The 20,756-nt window shown below is 40.5% G+C and overlaps 1 protein-coding gene across 1 annotated transcript in view; it reads right to left on the reverse strand.

The window, feature by feature from the left end:
* The window catches only part of LOC141271415 (uncharacterized), a 105,573-nt gene that overhangs the window by 12,902 nt on the left and 71,915 nt on the right, over positions 1-20,756 (reverse strand). The window contains exon 18 of the mRNA XM_073681497.1: positions 18,857-20,344. Within this exon, the coding sequence (XP_073537598.1) occupies positions 18,857-20,344 (1,488 nt within the window). The remainder of the gene's footprint in view (positions 1-18,856; positions 20,345-20,756) is intronic.

The following is a 20,756-nucleotide window of genomic DNA, read 5'->3' on the forward strand; positions in this document are numbered from 1 at the left end:
GTGCAAGGTGTACGGAGCGGAGCCGCTTGTTTAAGAGGTGTACGGAGCGGAGCCGTGTGTGGTGTACGGAGCGGAGCCGTGGTTGTACGAGGTGTACGGAGTGGAGCCGTGTATGTACGAGGCCAGATTGGAGCCGCGCGTGTACGAGGTGTACGGAGCGGAGCCGCGTGTGTGCGGAGCCGCGTGTGTACGAAGTGTACGGAGCGGAGCCGCGTGTGTACGAAGTGTACGGAGCGGAGCCGCGTGTGTACGGAGCGGAGCCGCGTGTGTACGAAGTGTGTGGAGCGGAGCCGCGTGTGTACGAAGTGTGTGGAGCGGAGCTGCACGTGTACGAGGTGTACAGAGCGGAGCCACGTGTGTGCGAGGTGTACGGAGCGGAGCCACGTGTGACGAGGTGTACATACAGTTACCAAATTACAAATATTTTTCATACCGTTATGGAATAAGTCCGCTATACCAAACCTAATATACCAATAATGAGCAACATAAAGGGGGTAAATGTTGCCACACAATGACCATATATTATCACCACAGTGTCTGAGTATAACCACCATCCTGATACTGAACAAAATACACTAAACCAGAGATCTCAAACTCAAATACACAGATACACAAATACATTTATGGCACATGTCGGGTCTCTCCCTTTACGGGGATATGACAGATGATCTAATCAGCTGTCATGTGGCCCTAACTGCCGCGTGTGGAATTGCGATCCACCTGCGGCTGTTAACATGTTAAATGCCGCTGCCAATCTGTGACTGCGGCATTTAACATGGCCGCGCTGGAAGGACATCATAAGTCCTACCCATCGGCGCCCGTGTCAAATGACTGTGTGTCGTTGATGAGTTGGCATAACAACTCGGGGTCTGCAGGAGACCCCTGTGGTTGTCATTGCCTGGATGCTATGAGTGCCGCCCAGCGGTCGGTGCTCATAGCAAGTGAGCATTTCTGCTACACACAGGTGATCTGATGATCGCAGCTTCTAGTCTCCCATGGAGACTATTGAAGCTAGTGAAAAGTGAAAAAATGTTTTTAAAAGTATGAAAAAATATAAAAGTTTAAATCGCCCCCTTTTGCCCCATTCAATAGTAAAAAAAAAAATATATATATATATATATATGGTATTGCCACGTTCAGAATCGCCCAATCTATCAATATATAAAAATAATTAATCCAATCGGTAAACGGCATAACAAGAAAAAAAATCAAAACGCCAGAATTACGTTTTTTTTTTGTCACCACAACATTGCAATAAAATGCAATAATCGGCGATCAAAACATCACATCTGTCCCAAAATGGTATCAATAAAAACGTTGGTGCGCAAAAAATAAGCCCTCACCCGGCCCCAGATCCCAAAAAATGGAGACGCTACGGGTCTCGGAAAATGGCGACTTTTTTTTTTAACAAACTTTGGATTTTTTTTTGTTCACCACTTAAATAATAAAGAACCTATACATGTTTGGTACCTACAAACTGGTAATGACCTGGAGAATCATAATGGCAGGTCAGTTTTAGGATTTAGTAAACATGGGAAAAAATAAATAACTGTAGAATTGCTCTTTTTCTGCAATTTCACCACACTTGGAATTTTTTTTTCCCATTTTCCAGTAAACAATATGGTAAAACCAATGGTGTCATTCAAAAGTACAACTTGTCCTACAAAAATATGCCCTCAGGCGGCCATATTGATGGAAAAATAAAAAAGTTATGGCTCTGGGAAGATGGGGACCAAAAAACGAAAGTGCTAAAACGGAAGGAGTTAAGTCAGATCACATGACCGTAGAATTGGGTATTTCCTCACAGGCAGGGGCGTACATAGAAATCATGGGGCCACATAGGAGAAGTTCTAATTGTCCCCCCACATCCCCAAAACAACACCTTAATATTTGGTGGAGTTACAGAAGAGCATCTCTCACAACTTTGCAGCCCTTACCAAGCAATTTTACTCCTGTTGAAGCCCCTAGATTGTCCTTTCATTGCCCTTATGAAGTATGATGCCAACAAAAGTGCTCCCCAAACACAATATGATACTCCCACATTGAATTCCTCCACACGCACGATGACCCTACTGTACCCACCAGGCAAAGCATGATTACCAGAACACTATATGATTTCCCAATTGTGATCTCTGCACAGCCCTCCTCACAGTATAATGGGCCCCACATAGTCCTCCATACAGTATAATGGCCACACATAGTCCTCCATACAGTATAATGGGCACCACATAGTCCTCCATACAGTATAAAGGGTCCTACATAGTATTCCATACAGAATTAAGGGCCCCACATAGTCCTCCATATAGTGCAATGGGCCACACATAGTCCTCCATACGGTATAATAGACCTCCATACAGTATAATGGGCCCCCACATAGTCTTTCATACAGAATAATGGGCCCCACATAGTCCTCCATACAGAATAATGGGCCCCAGATAGTCCTCCATACAGTCTAATGGGCACTATGTTGCCTTATGTACAGTATAATGCACTCCACATAGTCCTCCACACAGTATAATGGCCCCATATAGTCCTCCATATAGTATAATGATCCACATAGAACCGGCAGAAAGTTGCCATTTTTAATGGATTACCTATTTTCCCAAGTGAGTTGCTACACTATCATAACATTATCACCAGCCCACTCCATTTTTTCTATGCCGAGAAGCCATCATGGATGCTGTGGACGCCCTAACCGCGCAATTGCGGTCCTTGTATTTGGAGGTGGCAGACATCAAGCAGCAACAACAGCATGCGTTATTCGCCGCTACGCAGGTTCTACTCCACCCAAAACAGTCTTCTGAGTCTAAGATAAATTTACCGGATTGTTTCAACGGGGACCGAAGTAAGTTTTTCATTTTTTTTTTCTTCATGTAAATTGTATTTTCATCTCCATCCTGCCTCATCTGGAGGAGGAAGTTTACGTGTGGATAATGTTCTCTCTTTGCTCCGTGAAAATCCTCAGGTTTGGGTATTTTCTGTGCCTGAGCATTCTCCAGTGATGCTTTTTTCTGTGCTCTATGGCTCATTTAAGACGACCCCCGATAAAGTTGCTGCAGCTGAAACTATGATCCGCAGATTGGTTATGGGAAATCGTAAAGTGAAGGTCTACTGCTCTCAGTTCAGACGTTGGGCACTGGAAACCTCCTGGAATGACCCAGCTCTCCGCAATCAATTTTGCCAGGGTCTTTCTAGCCATATATGAGATATGATGGTTATACAACCCCTGGCAAAAATTATGGAATCACCAGGCTCGGAGGATGTTCATTCAGTTGTTTAATGTTGTTGAAAAAAAGCAGATCACAGACATGGCACAAAACTAAAGTCATTTCAAATGGCAACTTTAGGGCTTCAAGAAACACTAAAAGAAATCAAGATTAAAAATGTGGTACTCAGTAAGGGTAATTTTTTTTTCAGACCAAGCAGCGGGAAAAAATTATGGAATCACTCAATTCTGAGGAAAAAATTATGGAATCACCCTGTAAATTTTCATTTCCAAAACTAACACATGCATCACATTAGATCTGCTCATTAGTCTGCATCTAAAAAGGAGTGATCACACCTTGGAGAGCTGTTGCACCAAGTGGACTTGGCTCCAACACGAGAGATGTCAGTTGAAACAAAGGAGAGGATTATCAAACTCTTAAAAGAAGGTAAATCATCAGGCAATGTTGCAAAAGATGTTGGTTGTTCACAGTCAGCTGTGTCTAAAATCTGGACCAAATACAAACAACATGGGAAGGTTGTTAAAGGCAAACATACTGGTAGACCAAGGAAGACATCAAAGCGTCAAGACCGGAAACTTAAAGCAATATGTCTTCAAAACAGGAAATGCACAACAAAACAAATGAGGAACGAATATGGAGTCAATGTCTGTGGCCGAACTGTAAGAAACCGCCTAAAGGAAATGGGATTTACATACAGAAAAGCTAAACAAAAGCCATCATTAACACCTAAACAGAAAAAAACAAGGTTACAATGGGCTAAGGAAAAGCAATAGTGGACTGTGGAAGACTGGATGAAAGTCATATTCAGTGATGAATAGCGAATCTGCATTGGGCAAGGTGATGATGCTGGAACTTTTGTTTGGTGCCGTTCCAATGAGATTTATAAAGATGACTGCATGAAGAGAACATGCAAATTTCCACAGTCATTGATCATATGGGGCTGCATGTCAGATAAAGGCACTGGGAGATGGCTGTCATTACATCTTCAATAAATGCCCAAGTTTACATTGATATTTTGGACAGTTTTCTTATCCCATCAATTGAAAGGATGTTTGGTAATGATGACATCATTTTTCAAGATGACAATGCATCCTGCCATAGAGCAAAAACTGTGAAAGCATTCCTTGAAAGAAGACACATAAGGTCAATGTCATGGCCTGCAAATAGTCCGGATCTCAATCCAATTGAAAATCTTTGGTGCAAGTTGAAGAAAATGGTACATGACCAGGCTCCAACCTGCAAAGCTGATCTGGCAACAGCAATCAGAGAAAGTTGGAGCCAGATTGATGAAGACTACTGTTTGTCACTCATTAAAGTCCATGCCTCAGAGACTGCAAGCTGATATTAAAGCCAGAGGTGGTGCAATTAAATACTAGTGATGTTTTGGAGTGTTCTTTTGTGTGTTTGTTTTTCATGATTCCATAATGTTTTCCTCAGAATTGAGTGATTCCATAATTTTTTCCCTCTGCTTGGTCTGAAAAAAATTACCCTTACTGAGTACCACATTTTTAATCTTGATTTCTTTTAGTGTTTCTTAAAGCCCTAAAGTTGCCATTTGAAATGACTTTAGTTTTGTGCCATGTCTGTGATCTGCTTTTTTTCAACAACATTAAACAACTGAATGAGCATCCTCCGAGCCTGGTGATTCCATAATTTTTGCCAGGGGTTGTAGTCCCTCTCCATTGTCCCTGGAAGAGGCGATGTCACAGCCAGTGCGTTTGGATAGACGTCTTAGGGATAAGAACACATTTGAGGGTGTTTTAGTTACTGCAGTCAAATGGGTCATGTAATGATGATTCAGTGTTTCAGATACAATAATACTGTACATTTCTTTATGGTAAAGAGAAAGAAAAAATCATTAATATGTAAGGACACTGTTTCTAAAGGTTTGAAGTTATCTCTCATGCATACTATTGGTTGTTTTTTACAATTGTCTTTGGTTACCAAATCAGACTTGGAGTTATATTTACCTCTGCATTTATTGACTCAGGTTCCACCTTAGATCTCATTGACAGTGATTTTTCTTTGAAGTGTGGGTACACAGTTTCAACTCTTGGTCATCCTTTTCAAGTATCTGCAATTGATAATTCTCCACTTACCCAAAATCATGTTACTCGTAAGGATGAGAATGTGTGCATGAGAGTGGGAGTGTTACACACTGAATCTATTTCATTCATGGTGTTTCCTTACATAAAAGCTAAAATAGTGTTAGGTATGCCCTGGTTGGCGAAACACAATCCTACCATCAAATTGGGAGACTAACAAGGTTAAGTCTTGGGCAAATTTTTGTTTTTACAGTTGTTTATCTAAATCCCTGGCATCTACGAGATCTCTTCCCTCAGATTTTATTCCGGATTTTGAGGATGTTTTTTTCTGATACTGAATTCTACCCCTGCATAGGTCATATGATTGTGCTATCAAATTTATCCCAAAGGTCAAATTGCTTAAATCTTATCCATTTAACCTCTTTCTTCCTGATAGAGATGCCTTGAAAAAATACACTCAAAAGAGTCTCTCCAAGGATCACATAAGGCCTTCCACCTCACCAGTTGTCGTGGGTTTTTCTTTGTTAAGAAAAAAGATGGAGGTTTGCGTCCTTGTTTGGATTTTAGAGAGATTAATAAGATTACTGTACGTAATCCATACCCATTACCTCTTATTCCTGAACTGTGTAATCAACAAGTGGGGACCAAGTGCTTTTCTAAACTGGATCTGAGAGGGGCATATAACCTTACATGTGTTCGCCAAGGTGATGTGTGGAACATTGCCTTCAATACATCCGAGGGTCACTTGGAAAACTTTGTGATGCCATTCGGTTTGACCAGTATTGCAGCAATGTTTCAGAACTTAATAAATTATATTTTTATTATTTGGTGGGTAGATTTGTGGTGATATCATTGGATGATATCTTGATTTACTCTGGTTCTTGTGAGGAGCAGGTGATTTAGGTTCTTTGTGACAGTCATTTGTTTGCCAAGCTAGAGAAGTGTCAGTTTGTGGTGCTGCAGATTACATTTTTGGGTCATTTGGTTTCTGGTATATGTTTTCAGATGGTTAAGGTACAGGCTGTTCTTGATTGGGTACAACCTATTAATTTTAACATTTTACAGAGGTTCTTAGGTTTTGCTAATTATTATCATAAATTCATTAAGAACTTTTCTCTCATAGTCAGACCTCTTACTTATATGACCAAGAAGAATACTGACTTTTCCTCTTGGGCTACTGAGGCTGTTGAAGTGTTTGTTGCTCTCAAATCAGCCTTTTCTAAAGCTCCTGTCCTCAGTCAACCCAATGTTGATGGGCCTTTTGTAGTTGAGGATACACACCTCTTCTGTGGGGATGGGTGCTGTTCTTTCATAGAAGAAGGATGGTTACCTTCATCCTTGTGCTTTTTTTTCTCATAAATTCTCACCAGCAGAATTCAACTATGTTAACAGTGATTTGGAACTCTTGGCTGTTAAGAGAGCTTTCTAGGAATGGAGGCACTGGTTGGAGAGGGCTATGCATAGAATTATGGTCTTTACTGATCACAAAAATTTACTGTATGTTGACGCCGCTAAGTGCTTGAATACTAGACAGCCCTGGTGGGCCTTCTTTTTTGCTTGCTTTGATTTCTCTGTGACATATCTTTCTGTTACTAAGAATGATAAGGCTGATGCTTTATCACATAGTTTAGTTCCGGAGTTGAGGGACGAAAATCCACTCAAAATTCTTAGTGAAGGAGTGGTGGTGAGTTCTCTGGGGATGGATTTCAGTGCATTGTGAAAACTCAGGTTCGTGCTTGGGAGGGCTTACCACCCGGCAGGTTTTTTGTGCTGTTCTCGCTTCACACTGATCTTAACAAAGTGCATAACTCTTTGTTGGTGGACATATTGGTTCCTCTGCCACCTGGAGAGCTGTTTCCTGGTCCTTTTGGTGGCAGAGTGCTCGAAAGGATGTTGATGAGTATGTTCATAAGTGCAGAGTTTGTGCCAGGTCTAAAGCCTTTTGCCAGGCCCTGGCAGGGTTTCTTTTGCTTAAGAAGGTTCCGTCTCAACCTTGGACTCATTTGTCCATGGATTTCGTCATCGATTTGACCAATTCTGGTGGTAATACAGTAGTATGGGTGGTGGACTATTTCAGCTAGATGGTTCACTTGGTTCCCCTACTAAAATTCCCCACAGCTAACAGTTTAACTACATTCATAATCTTTCACGTTGTTAAGTTACATGGTGTTCCTAAAAACATCATTTCCGATAGAGGGGTTCAGTTTATGGCTAGCTTTTCGAGTAGCTTTTGCTCCAGATAACTATAAAGACCCGGGGACTTCCGTGGGTATAACTCTACTCAGACAACACAGGGTGAGGGTAGAACAGCGTGGCAATACCTTATTGAACCACAAAGCGGGTAATAAACACTCAAAACAGTCCCAGCAACTACCCAAAATGGTACAACATTGAACAGTCTCACCCTTTCGTCTCTGCCCGCCTCGATTAGAACAGCTGCAACTTTGGAGACTTCCAGGGCTGACTACCTCAACCAGTGGCCCTCCCCGCTTCTGGCGGGCCCCCACAGAGAGAAGGTAGCGGCAAGCTTAAGAAGCTAGCAGTCCATTGAGGTACAAGGCCAGGAGACCCACGGATCCCACTCTGGCCTCTTTGAGAGTTTACATGGGGCTAGGTGACCGGTGGGTCCCTCCTGGCAACTCCAAATGTCTCTATGGGTTCTAGGCGACCGGTGGGTCCCTCCTAGCAACCCTAAAACAACATATCCATGGGGCCAGGTGACTTCTTCATCCTCTCCTGGTCTCCTCAAAAGTATCCATGGTCTCTCTGATGGTTAAATGGAGCAAATCCATAACTTTCCAGTCAGTCCAGTACCCTTAGACTAGAATCATGTAGAATACAAATCTGTGTATCTTTGGATGCCATGCAATCCATCTGCTGTCCTGAATGTTTCTCATTCTCCTTGTAAAGTCTTTCTGATGTTCCTTGATTCTCTGTCCCAAGTCTCACTGCTACAGAGGCACATTTCCTTTTTTAAGTACACATCCACAGTTCAAGGATTATTAGTCACATGTCAGAGGTAAAGGTGCAGGGCTCAGCTATCATTGTTTGAGATAATCTACTTACATACACTACAGACCAAAAGTTTGGACACACCTTCTCATTTAAAGATTTTTCTGTATTTTCTTGACTATGAAAATTGTACATTCACACTGAAGGCATCAAAACTATGAATTAACACATGTGGAATTATATACTTAACAAAAAAGTGTGAAACAACTGAAAATATGTCTTATATTCTAGGTTCTTCAAAGTAGCCACCTTTTGCTTTGATGACTGCTTTGCACACTCTTGGCATTCTCTTGATGAGCTTCAAGTGGTAGTCACCAGAAATGGTTTTCACTTCACAGGTGTGCCCTGTCAGGTTTAACAAGTGGGATTTCTTGCCTTATAAATGGGATTGGGACCATCAGTTGTGTTGTGCAGAAGTCTGGTGGATACACAGCTGATAGTCCTACTGAATAGACTGTTAAAATTTGTATTATGGCAAGAAAAAAGCAGCTAAGTAAAGAAAAACGAGTGGCCATCATTACTTTAAGAAATGAAGGTCAGTCAGTCTGAAAAATTGGGAAAACTTTGAAAGTGTCCCCAAGTGCAGTTGCAAAAACCATGAAGCACTACAAAGAAACTGGCTCACATGAGGACCGCCCCAGGAAAGGAAGACCAAGAGTCACCTCTGCTTCTGAGGATAAGTTTATCCGAGTCACCAGCCTCAGAAATCACAGGTTAACAGCAGCTCAGATTAGAGACCAGGTCAATGCCACACAGAGTTCTAGCAGCAGACACATCTCTTCAACAACTGTTGAGAAGAGACTTTGTGCTGCAGGCCTTCATGGTAAAATAGCTGCTAGGAAACCACTGCTAAGGACAGGCAACAAGCAGAAGAGACTTGTTTGGGCTAAAGAACACAAGGAATGGACATTAGACCAGTGGAAATCTGTGCTTTGATCTGATGAGTCCAAATTTGAGATCTTTGGTTCCAACCACCGTGTCTTTGTGCGACGCAGAAAAGGTGAACGGATGGACTCTACATGCCTGGTTCCCACCGTGAAGCATGGAGGAGGAGGTGTGATGGTGTGGGGGTGCTTTGCTGGTGACACTGTTGGGGATTTATTCAAAATTGAAGGCATACTGAACCAGCATGGCTACCACAGCATCTTGCAGCGGCATGCTATTTCATCCGGTTTGCGTTTAGTTGGACCATCATTTATTTTTCAACAGAACAATGACCCCAAACACACTTCCAGGCTGTGTAAGGGCTATTTGACCAAGAAGGAGGGTGATGGGGTGCTACGCCAGATGAACTGGCCTCCACAGTCACCAGACCTGAACCCAATCGAGATGGTTTAGGGTGAGCTGGACCGCAGAGTGAAGGCAAAAGGGCCAACAAGTGCTAAGCATCTCTGGGAACTCCTTCAAGATTGTTGGAAGACCATTTCCGGTGACTACCTCTTGAAGCTCATCAAGAGAATGCCAAGAGTGTGCAAAGCAGTCATCAAAGCAAAAGGTGGCTACTTTGAAGAACCTAGAATATAAGACATATTTTCAGTTGTTTCACACTTTTTTGTTAAGTATATAATTCCACATGTGTTAATTCATAGTTTTGATGCCTTCAGTGTGAATGTACAATTTTCATAGTCATGAAAATACAGAAAAATCTTTAAATGAGAAGGTGTGTCCAAACTTTTGGTCTGTACTGTACATGAGGCCTCTGTCACACAAATCTCACTTAGCAGCTGCACATATTCATCACATTACACTCTCACAGATTCGTTCAACTCAAACATTCCACATATGAAGTTATATATATATATATATATATATATATATATATATATATATACACACAGTGCCTACAAGTAGTATTCAACCCCCTGCAGATTTAGCTGGTTGACACATGCGGAATTAACTTGGCATTGTGACATTTGTACTGTAGATCAGCCTGGAAGTGGGAAATGCACTGCAGCAAATATTGTTTTTTTTTGTTTGTTTTGTTTTTTTTTAAAACGTTAAAAAGTTAATTCAGAGTGTCATTTATTATTCAACCCCTCAAACCACAAGAATTCTGTTTGGTCCCCCTAAAGTATTAAGAAGTAGTTCAGGCACCAAGAATAATGAGCTTCACATGTGTGGATTAAAGATCTCTTTTGCCAACCTTTTCTGACTATTTAAGACCCTCCCCAAACTTGTGAACAGCACTCAGACATGGTCAACATCGGAAAGACAAAGGAGCATTCCAAGGCCATCAGAGACAAGATCGTGGAGGGTCACAAGGCTGGCAAGGGGTACAAAACCCTTTCCAAGGAGTTGGGCCTACCTGTCTCCACTGTTGGGAGCATCATCCGTAAGTGGAAGGCTTATGGAACTACTGTTAGCCTTCCACGGCCTGGACAGCCTTTGAAAGTGTCCTCCTGTGCCGAGGCCAGGCTTGTCCGAAGAGTCAAGGCTAACCCAAGGACAACAAGGAAGGAGCTCCGGGAAGATCTCATGGCAGTGGGGACATTGGTTTCAGTCAATACCATAAGTAACGTACTCCACAGCAATGGTCTCCGTTCCAGACGAGCCCGTAAGGTACCTTTACTTTCAAAGCGTCATGTCAAGGCTCGTCTACAGTTTGCTCATGATCACTTGGAGGACTCTGAGACAGACTGGTTCAAGGTTCTATGGTCTGATGAGACCAAGATCGAGATCTTTGGTGCCAACCACACACGTGACGTTTGGAGACTGGATGGCACTGCATACGACCCCAAGAATACCATCCCTACAGTCAAGCATGGTGGTGGCAGCATCATGCTGTGGGGCTGTTTCTCAGCCAAGGGGCCTGGCCATCTGGTCCGCATCCATGGGAAGATGGATAGCACGGCCTACCTGGAGATTTTGGCCAAGAACCTCCGCTCCTCCATCAAGGATCTTAAGATGGGTCGTAATTTCATCTTCCAACAAGACAACGACCCAAAGCACACAGCCAAGAAAACCAAGGCCTGGTTCAAGAGGGAAAAAGTCAAGGTGTTGGAGTGGCCTAGTCAGTCTCCTGACCTTAACCCAATTGAAAACTTGTGGAAGGAGCTCAAGAATAAAGTCGACATGAGACACCCAAAGAACCTAGATAACTTGGAGAAGATCTGCATGGAGGAGTGGGCCAAGATAACTCCACAGACCTGTGCCGGCCTGATCAGGTCTTATAAAAGATGATTATTAGCTGTAATTGCAAACAAGGGTTATTCCACAAAATATTAAACATAGGGGTTGTATAATAATTGACCCACACTTTTATGTTTAAAATTTAATAAAATTCAACTGAGCAACATAACTTTTTGGTTTGTAAGATTTATGCTTCTGTTCATAAATCCTACTCTCGTTTGCAGTTTGAAGGCTCTAACTTATTTGCATCTTATCAAACCAGCTAAATCTGCAGGGGGTTGAATACTACTTGTAGGCACTGTATATATATACATATACACTGCTCAATAAAATAAAGGGAACACTCAAATAACACATCCTAGATCTGAATGAATGAAATATTCTCATTGAATACTTTGTTCTGTACAAAGTTGAATGTGCTGACAACAAAATCACACAAAAATCATCAATGGAAATCAAATTTATTAACCAATGGAGGCCTGGATTTGGAGTCACCCCCAAAATTAAAGTGGAAAAACACACTACAGGCTGATCCAACTTTGATGTAATGTCCTTAAAACAAGTCAAAATGAGGCTCAGTATTGTGTGTGGCCTCCACGTGCCAGTATGACCTCCCTACAATGCCTGGGCATGCTCCTGATGAGGTTGCGGATGGTGTCCTGCGGGATAATTGCCTGTTCTTCAGTCTACATTCCATGATTTCACTGTGAGTTGGCCGTCTCATCTGTCTCTGCCTGTCAATTTCGGCCATTTTCCTTTCTAGGGAGAAGTCACAGCTTTGACTGAGTTTTAACTCTTTCTGTGAAGAAATTTACTTTTGAATAATCTGATATGGCTTATAGCATATATGAAATCTTCTACATATTTCATAGATTTAATTTCGAGGATGACTCATTGACTTCTGATATTTTCCCTTTTTTGGTTTTACAAATTTAGCTTGATTTATTTTCTTTTCACGATTTTCAAGTTTTCAAACAAAATCAAGCAACTGCACACATTCAAATAAAGGACCCTTTTGTGACGCAATAACTCGAGATACTGGATTGAAGAATTTGAATTTTTGTACAAAAGTTGTTATCATTTGTTGTAATTTTCCATTTTTAATGAGAGCTTTGTACAACCGTTCAAATATGGACATGAATATATATGTACATTCTTTCCTACCAATCCTTAATTTTTGCAGATCATCTATGTCTGGGAAATCCTTTGTGGCACAATAAATCAAATATTTTAATCTGTCCTTTGTACATCAGCTCCTCCTATGTCACTCATGTCTCTGCCCACATCACCTAATATGTCAGTTTCTCGTATGTCAATCATGTCTCCTCCCATGTCAGTTTTTTGTATGTCCGTCTCTTCGTCAGACGCAAGGTCACCTTCAGTTACAGACACGTGTCTTACTTCTTGCTCAATTTCCATATTACAGTCAGAATCAGTATCACTATTTGACACTACTTCTACACAATTGTCCTGCTTAGACTTCTCTGACATAAGACTATGAAATACATCAACCAACTGTAGAATATTTCTCGATTTTTCTTTTTCTATGAAAAGATACCAACTTAGAATTTAACTGTAAATTCTGCAATTCACATTCGCTATATAAATTAAGCCACAAAACATCTAAGTCAGTTTCGTCATTAACTTTGAAGTTAATCTTACTTTGTTTAGCAAAAGAAGAAATTATATCTATATTTTGCTTACCTTCAGATTTCTTAGCTTCTGATGATCAGCACGAAATTTTCCTCAACTCATCTGATCTGATCCTTGTAGTACCTCTGGTGCCTGTCAATCCATCTGGAAAATAGATCAGTCCTCAATCTGTAGGTTCTTTCTGATTCTTATGACAAAGTTAGTGGATTTCCTGGCACGTGAACAACAGCTGTTCAGCTCGTCTCGTACTCCCCCCTTTGTTCAAGAAGGAAATTCACTTAAAAACACGAAAAATCAGGACTGGCTGAGGCTCGCCAATGTAAAAAAATACTTATTTCCGTATAATTTTCTATCGAGGACTTCTTATCAGAAGCGATTGATCAAAGTATCGATATCACAATATTCTTAGAAAAAAAAGTATCGATTTATTCTTGAATTGTCCATTAAAAAGAATGATTGCAGAAGTTACATAAAATAGTTAAATAGTTAGAGTGATTTGTCCATAAGTAGCTTAATTGTTGAGAGTCACCCATCTTTCCCTGGGATCCTGGATGGTAGATTGCGTCTGTCTGTGTCCAGCACGTGTGTCAGGATGACACCATGTGTCCGGGTAAAGGACGTGTCTCCTTGGGCCTACATCGGCAGCTGTTTTCTTCACACGCATAGATTCTCGTCCAGTGTCCTGTGAAATGGCAAGCGCGCCCCCCTGTCTCTAACATGAGATTATATAGTCGGTCATACCAGCTGTATGGTACTAACTAAAAATACACAAATAGCGCATGTCATCTAGAAACCTTAGCACGATGGCTGATGCAATCTTATGCAATGTATGGTACAGAATTCAGAATAAAATGAATATCCATAATTAATATTTAACATCCATACAGAATAATGGGCCCTACATGGCCTTGCATGCAGTAGAATGGGCCCCACGTAGTCCTCCATACAGAATAATGGGCCCCACCTAGTCCTCCATACAGAATAATGGCCCCACATAGTCCTCCATACAGTATAATGGGCCCACATAGTCCTCTATATGGAATAATGACCCCACATAGTCCTCCATACAGTATAATGGCCCTACATAGTCCTCCATACAGTATAATGAGCCACATATTCCTCCATATGGAATAATGGGCCCCATATAGTCTTCCATACAGTATAATGGGACCCACATTAAAAAAAAAATACTCACCTCTTCTTGTTCCCCCGCTGTTTCAGTCTTGGCAGTAAGCGCTCCTCACTGCTCGGCACAACTCGGTATCCATGATGCCGATACATTTGAAAATGCGATGCCAGGGAATGGGAGTGATGTTGCAGGCCAAATATACTCACCCTGTGGGCCAAAGTTTGACATGTATGCACTATACCAAGACCAATATACAAATACTACTACATATAAGAGATCAATACTGACCACATATTACCACAACGTACTAACTGAATAATACCATCATAATGATCATTATCAAAAACAATCCTAAAAGTCAATATTGACCCTTTAATGAAGTTTGTCACATGACGTAGGGTAAAAGCCAAACCAGAATCTCAATTTTCAGACAAATTGCAGACATTCTGCTTTCGCTTTTCTGTATGATAATACAAAGATTGGCAACCTCAATTAGTTCTGATGGACTGATTTCAGTGTTATACGGTGCCTTGCTGGACTTGGTTAAAACAAATTACCCAATACATTCTAAAACAAAATGGGAGAGCGAGGAAGAAGGTCAGTAGCAGGAAATTTTGGAGATGGTTCCACAATTATCCTTAAAGGGAATCTGTCAGGTGATTTTTTTTTCGTACAATACTAAGGCAATCCTGAAATAGCGGGCTTGGGCAGCCCTTTCAGAATATGTAACGTTTATTGCTGTATCTTGTCCCGTTTTCTTGCTGTAAGCTCCAGACAATTCAGAGTTGTTCGTTGGCTAGTCAAGTGTATGTAAATCAAAAGTAAATGTGCACCCCTACTCACGCCCAGAATCCCTCCATCTACAGCCAAATCCCTTATGCTGTAGATGTAAAGTGCATTTAGCAAACTTAATATATATGATGTAGTCCTTTCCTAACTTGGATCTCTTGTGGAAGGGTGTATGAGAAATCATAAATAAGGTTTACTTAGTCAACATAACACCCCCTGTAATTTGGGGTACAGTGAAGACTTACCAACGGATAAGTATGGCAAGACTGCTGTGTCTCACATGTTGTTTATGGCCAGAAAATTAATAGCCCAATATCGGATCAGGTACTTACTGTTTCGGAATTCATAAATAAAATCAACTGGTTGTTGAATTTGGAAAAGGGTATTTCTCAGAAAATTAATCTTATTACTAAGTTTGAAAAATTCTGGGCCTTATGGATTGATGGATCAGGTTTGGCATCAAGAGAACTACAGAGGTATTGCTTGGGTCTCTTCTGATCGCCAAAACTAGTTGCTTTTGTAATTGGCCTAGGTATTAAAGAGAATCTGTCAGCAGGTTTTTGCTATGTAAATTTAGGACAGCATGAGGTAGAGGTTAAAACACTGAATTCAACAATACGTCACATGTCTGGCTATGTGGTGTTGTTTACTTAGACTGAAGCTTTAATCACCCTGTGATTAATATTGCAGTAATTAGCTAGTCATGTGCTTGCAAGTCTGACTCCGCCCCTTCTGTGATTAGCAGCTCACTGTCTATAGCTAGATAAATACAGAACCTGGTGAGAGCAGGCTTAGCTGTTGTGTGGGCAGCTTTCTCAGCCCTGCTGCATTGCTAAATCTAAAAACTCTGCTTCAGAACGGCTGCACCCAGTAAACTAAGTGATACATCGCTGTAATCAGGGTCTCTCATCCTACATCATGCTGATCTCAGGTGGAGTAGCAAAAACCTGGTGACAGATTCCATTTAAGAGCTATGGTAGACTCTCCCTGTTAGGTGCGTGTAACTATCTATACTTATCATAATAACCAGCAGCTGGAAGATTATTCATTTTCTAGAGCAAATTTCTCCTTTTCTGTACCGTGACATTTATTTTGTACTTCACATATTTTGTTCTACAGTGTTGTGGGGGGAGGTTGGGGATAGGGGTGTGACACTTTGTATGTTCTTACTTTTAACATTTTTCAATAAAAATATTTGGCAAAAAAAACAGTGGTAGGACGTTTATTGTTTCTTGCACATAAATTGATAACATTAAGGCTGTGTGCCAACGATGCATTTTTAATGCGTTTCAGCTGCGTTTTTGCAGCTGTGGAAACGCTGCAGAAATGCTTAAAAAACGCATGGTAGAAGGCCTGCCATGTTCCCCAATGATAATCCGCATGCGGAAATTTCCGCTGCGGATTATCATTGCGGAAAAAAACGCAGCACTACCAATTATTTTGCGGAAGCGCTGCGTTTTCGCCGCCATTGACTTGCATTAGAACGCGCCAATTCCGCAAGACTGCATCTGTACTTGCGTGATTGGAGCGTTCTAATGTGCGGATGGTACCCGGGTGTAGAGGAGAGGAGAGTCTCCTCCACACCCAGGTACCATAAAAAAAGAATAAAAAAATAAATAAAGATTATATTCACCTTCCGACGGCCCCAGGACTCCTTCTCTTCGCTTGCTGACAGATCGCGCAGGACTGAAGGACCTGCGCTGACGTCACAGTCATGTGACGGCAGGTCTTTTCAGTACCGCGATCTGACAGCAGCCAGCACAGGAGCGCAGCAAGTCTCGGCGGCCATCGGAAGGTAAGTATGAGTTTATTTTTTTATTTTTAACCATTCTCTCGGGTCACACTATATAAATCCATGCCGTTTGCATGGATTTATATAGTGTGACCTAGTTGTCACAAGCACTTTCCAAGTGATGCTAATCGCTTGGAAAGCGCTTGTCAATCCGCATGCGGAAATGTCAGTGAATAACGCTCCATTTCCACATGTCCCTGGCAGGAAAACGCATGTACAATCCGCATGTACAATCCGCATGCGTTTTTTTCTGCCAGGGAGATGCAGAAACGCTCAGGAAAAAATCCTGAGAATTTCTGCATTGTGGGCACATAGCCTTAGATGGATTCAGACAAGGGGTGGACAAACCATTGGGGCAACCTGTGCAGTCTCACAGGGGCCCAAGAGGTAAGGGCCTCCAAAGCAGGAAGAAATGTGCATTATGATGAGCTATTGGACTGCAAAGGATCCATACATCCCATACATTATTCTTGCACAGAGGCCCTCTTCTGTCTGTGTCCGCCAGTGATTTAGACAAACGTGATTAACAAAGTCATTACTACAGGACTGTATGAGAAAATGATTTATTTTTTCAAGAATTAGAGCCAAAAATGAGAGAATCTGGGCGTTGTGGCTGGATACTTCGGACCTGGCCTCCAGCGTGTTAGTTAGATCTTTGTCCCTGGAGTTTCTCTACTCGATATAATGAGACTCACTGATCTTTTTCATATAAAGAACGTTTGAGAATAATAGAACTATGGAGATAGCGCTATTCTTCTGTACAAAATATCTGATGTTGGTGTAGCCCTAAAATTTCTGTACATGAGGGCTCTGTATAAATATTATTAAACCAGAACTCCAGGAGGAGGGGGCATTTTATTGTAATATCTCTAACAAACGTAATATAAAGTATCTGACTGAAACAAAATTATTCTTCTTTCCACCATTTTCTATTGGCTACAAAAAAAAAACATTTTAAATCAAAGAAAATTTGTTCAGGGAACTTATAAAGAGAGGTAAAAATCTGAGGTTGAAGATGTTTTAACTCCACCAGCCTAAGAAAAGGGGAGGATTGACAACTTCTAACTTAAGGTCTTTGTTTATTTCATGGCTTTCCAACCGGGAGTTTGGAAACTCATGAATCAGCAGGTTTGGATTAAATGGGTGACTCATCACGTTCCATGCCTTGCCACTTATCATGGGTCGGAAATTTTGGAAACCGAAAGACTTGAGATACAACCCATTTTGGAAAACCCAACACCAAAACTGTTTAATATGATTTGTTGGAATATGAAAAGCAGTGAGTATAAGCAATACTAGATTTCACTTCAATATGGGGGAACTTTATTTTATAAAACATATTTATGACTGAATATGAATTCTGAATTTCAGAAGGTTACAAATAAAATATCTGCTGCTGTAGAATGGTAGTATAAAGACGACAGAGGAGTTGGAGTTCATAATCAGTCTAGAAAAAGTCGAATAGCTAAGGTTTAAATTGTCATGTCAGGCCTTAAACAGAGAGAAAGGGATATATTTGTGGGGAAAAACATACAAATGGTTACAGCTTTGTTAATCAGAATTTGCAGTAATAAGACAATGGTGTCCAGAATATACAAGGCTGACCTCTGCTCCAGCAAAAACTAAGTGGGATGAAGTATTGCCAATAAATGAGGAACAATTGTCTAGAATACTAACATTTTGCTTTTTTTTTGCATTATACATAACATTTATTTAACACCAGGGTTATTGTGAAAGATGGATAACAAAAAGGACCCTAAATTTCAGATTACATTGGCGGACACCCATCTTATGTTATGGATATGTTTTAACTTGCAACTTTATGTGGGTCTAATTTTAAATATTTATGCACTTGTTTCTATAGCCTATTTCCTCTTAAATGTAACAATATATGAGTATTGGGGCATAGAGAAGGGATCAATTCCCAATGGTCTTACTTGATTTGACTGTCTCTGTTATGTGTTTTCTTGTACAATTTATCAATATATATGTTTTTTTTCCCTGTGGGAGTTTTTCTTGATGGCAAGCAAAATATGATTTTTAAGTAAAACACTTCTCACCTTCTAGGTATGTCAATAGCTTCTCACAATATGAGATTTTTGATGTTCAAGAAGATGCAATTTGTAGGTAAAACATTTCCCACATTCTGAACATGGAAAGCGTTTCTTCCCAGTATGAGTGCTCTGATGGACAATTAAATGTGCTTTCCGATTAAAACATTTCCCACATTCTGAACAGGAAAAGGGCTTCTCTCCTGTATGAATTCTCCGATGGACAACTAAAAGTGATTTCCGAATAAAACATTTTCCACATTCTAAACATGAAAAGGGCTTTTCCCCTGTGTGAATTTTCTGGTGGCTAATAAGACTTGATTTCACTCCAAAACATTTTCCACATTCTAAGCATAAAAAAGGTTTCTCACCGGTGTGAGTTCTCTGATGTGTAAAAAGCTGATGTTTATCTGCCCAACATTTCCCACATTCTGAACATGAAAATGGTTTCTCCCCTGTGTGAGTTCTCTGGTGTTTAATAAGACTTGATTTATCGGAATAACATTTTCCACATTCTGAACATGAAAAAGGCTTCTCCCCTGTGTGAGTTCTTTTATGAATAACAAGATATGATTTCTTGGTAAAATGTTTCCCACATTCTGAACATGAATATGGCTTCTCCCCCGTGTGAGTTCTCTGATGTACACCAAGTCTTGATTTATCTGAAAAATATTTTCCACATTCGGAACATGAAAATGGCTTCGCCCTTGTGTGAATTGTCTGGTGTCTAACAAGATGTGTTTTATCTGCATAAGATTTCTCACATTCTGAACATGAAAAAGGCTTCTCACCTGTGTGTAATTTCTGGTGTCTAACAAGATTTGATCTATCTGTAAAACATTTCCCACATTCTGAACATGAATATGGTTTCTCCCCTGTGTGAATTCTCTGGTGTCTAATGAGAGATGATTTTTCTGCAAAACAGTTCCCACATTCTGAGCATGAATATGGTTTCTCCCCTGTGTGAATTCTCTGGTGTACAACTAGGGCTGATTTATCTACAAAAGATCTCCCACATTCTGAACATGAATATGGTGTCTTCCCTGTGTGACTTCTCTGGTGTCTAACAAAATGTGATTTATCAGCAAAATATTTCCCACAATCTAAACATAAATATGGCTTCTCTTTTGTGTGAATTCTTTGGTGTATAACAAGCTTTGATTTACTTGCAAAACATTTACCACATTCTGAACATGAATATGGCTTCTCCCCTGGATGAATTCTCTCATGACTAATAAGCTCTGATATCTGGTTAAAATATTTCCCACACTCTGAAGAAGAAAATCTTTTCTTCTCTGTTTGGATTTTTTGATGTGTAACAAAAGACGATCTGAGAGAAAAACTTGCTTCACTATCTTCACTTGAAAATGGTTTCTTTACAGAAATGGAATCTTTGCTGTGAAGGGATGAGGGTTTATCTGGAATAATGGCATTTACTTCAGTTATATCCTGTGTGATATCATCTGATTTAAAAATTAAAGATGTCAGGTGTCCCTCTGATGTCCTCATCAAGTCATCTGCCAAGAATAAAGATACATTTTTTTAAGAAAATGTCCTTAGAAAGTATATTTTTTAACATTTCTAAAAAATACATACAAGTTGCAAATTATGTAGCAAACTTCAATTATTTACTAAAAAAAATCAGCTCACTAGCTAACATTAGACCTCAGAGCTAGAACTAATAGAGCTTGATGTTCCACCCTCTTTGTTCATTCTGTCTTTCAAACATTGACATACTAAGCCATTAAAAATGCTATGTAGCTCAAAAAAATACAGTTGAAAACTTATACTCTGTCCCCAAAAACAAGACTCCACTTATGTTCGTCATTTGTCAATGGAAAAATAGGAAGTTTCCGCATAACTAGTAGCTGATAGACAGTTGAAAAGCAACATGGCATCCATAACCCAATCCAACAAAATCTAAGCTCC

This window comes from Phyllobates terribilis, unplaced genomic scaffold (assembly GCF_046119375.1).
Source record: "Phyllobates terribilis strain yellow unplaced genomic scaffold, ASM4611937v1 Scaffold_5__5_contigs__length_657084704, whole genome shotgun sequence".
Lineage (NCBI taxonomy): Eukaryota > Metazoa > Chordata > Amphibia > Anura > Dendrobatidae > Phyllobates > Phyllobates terribilis.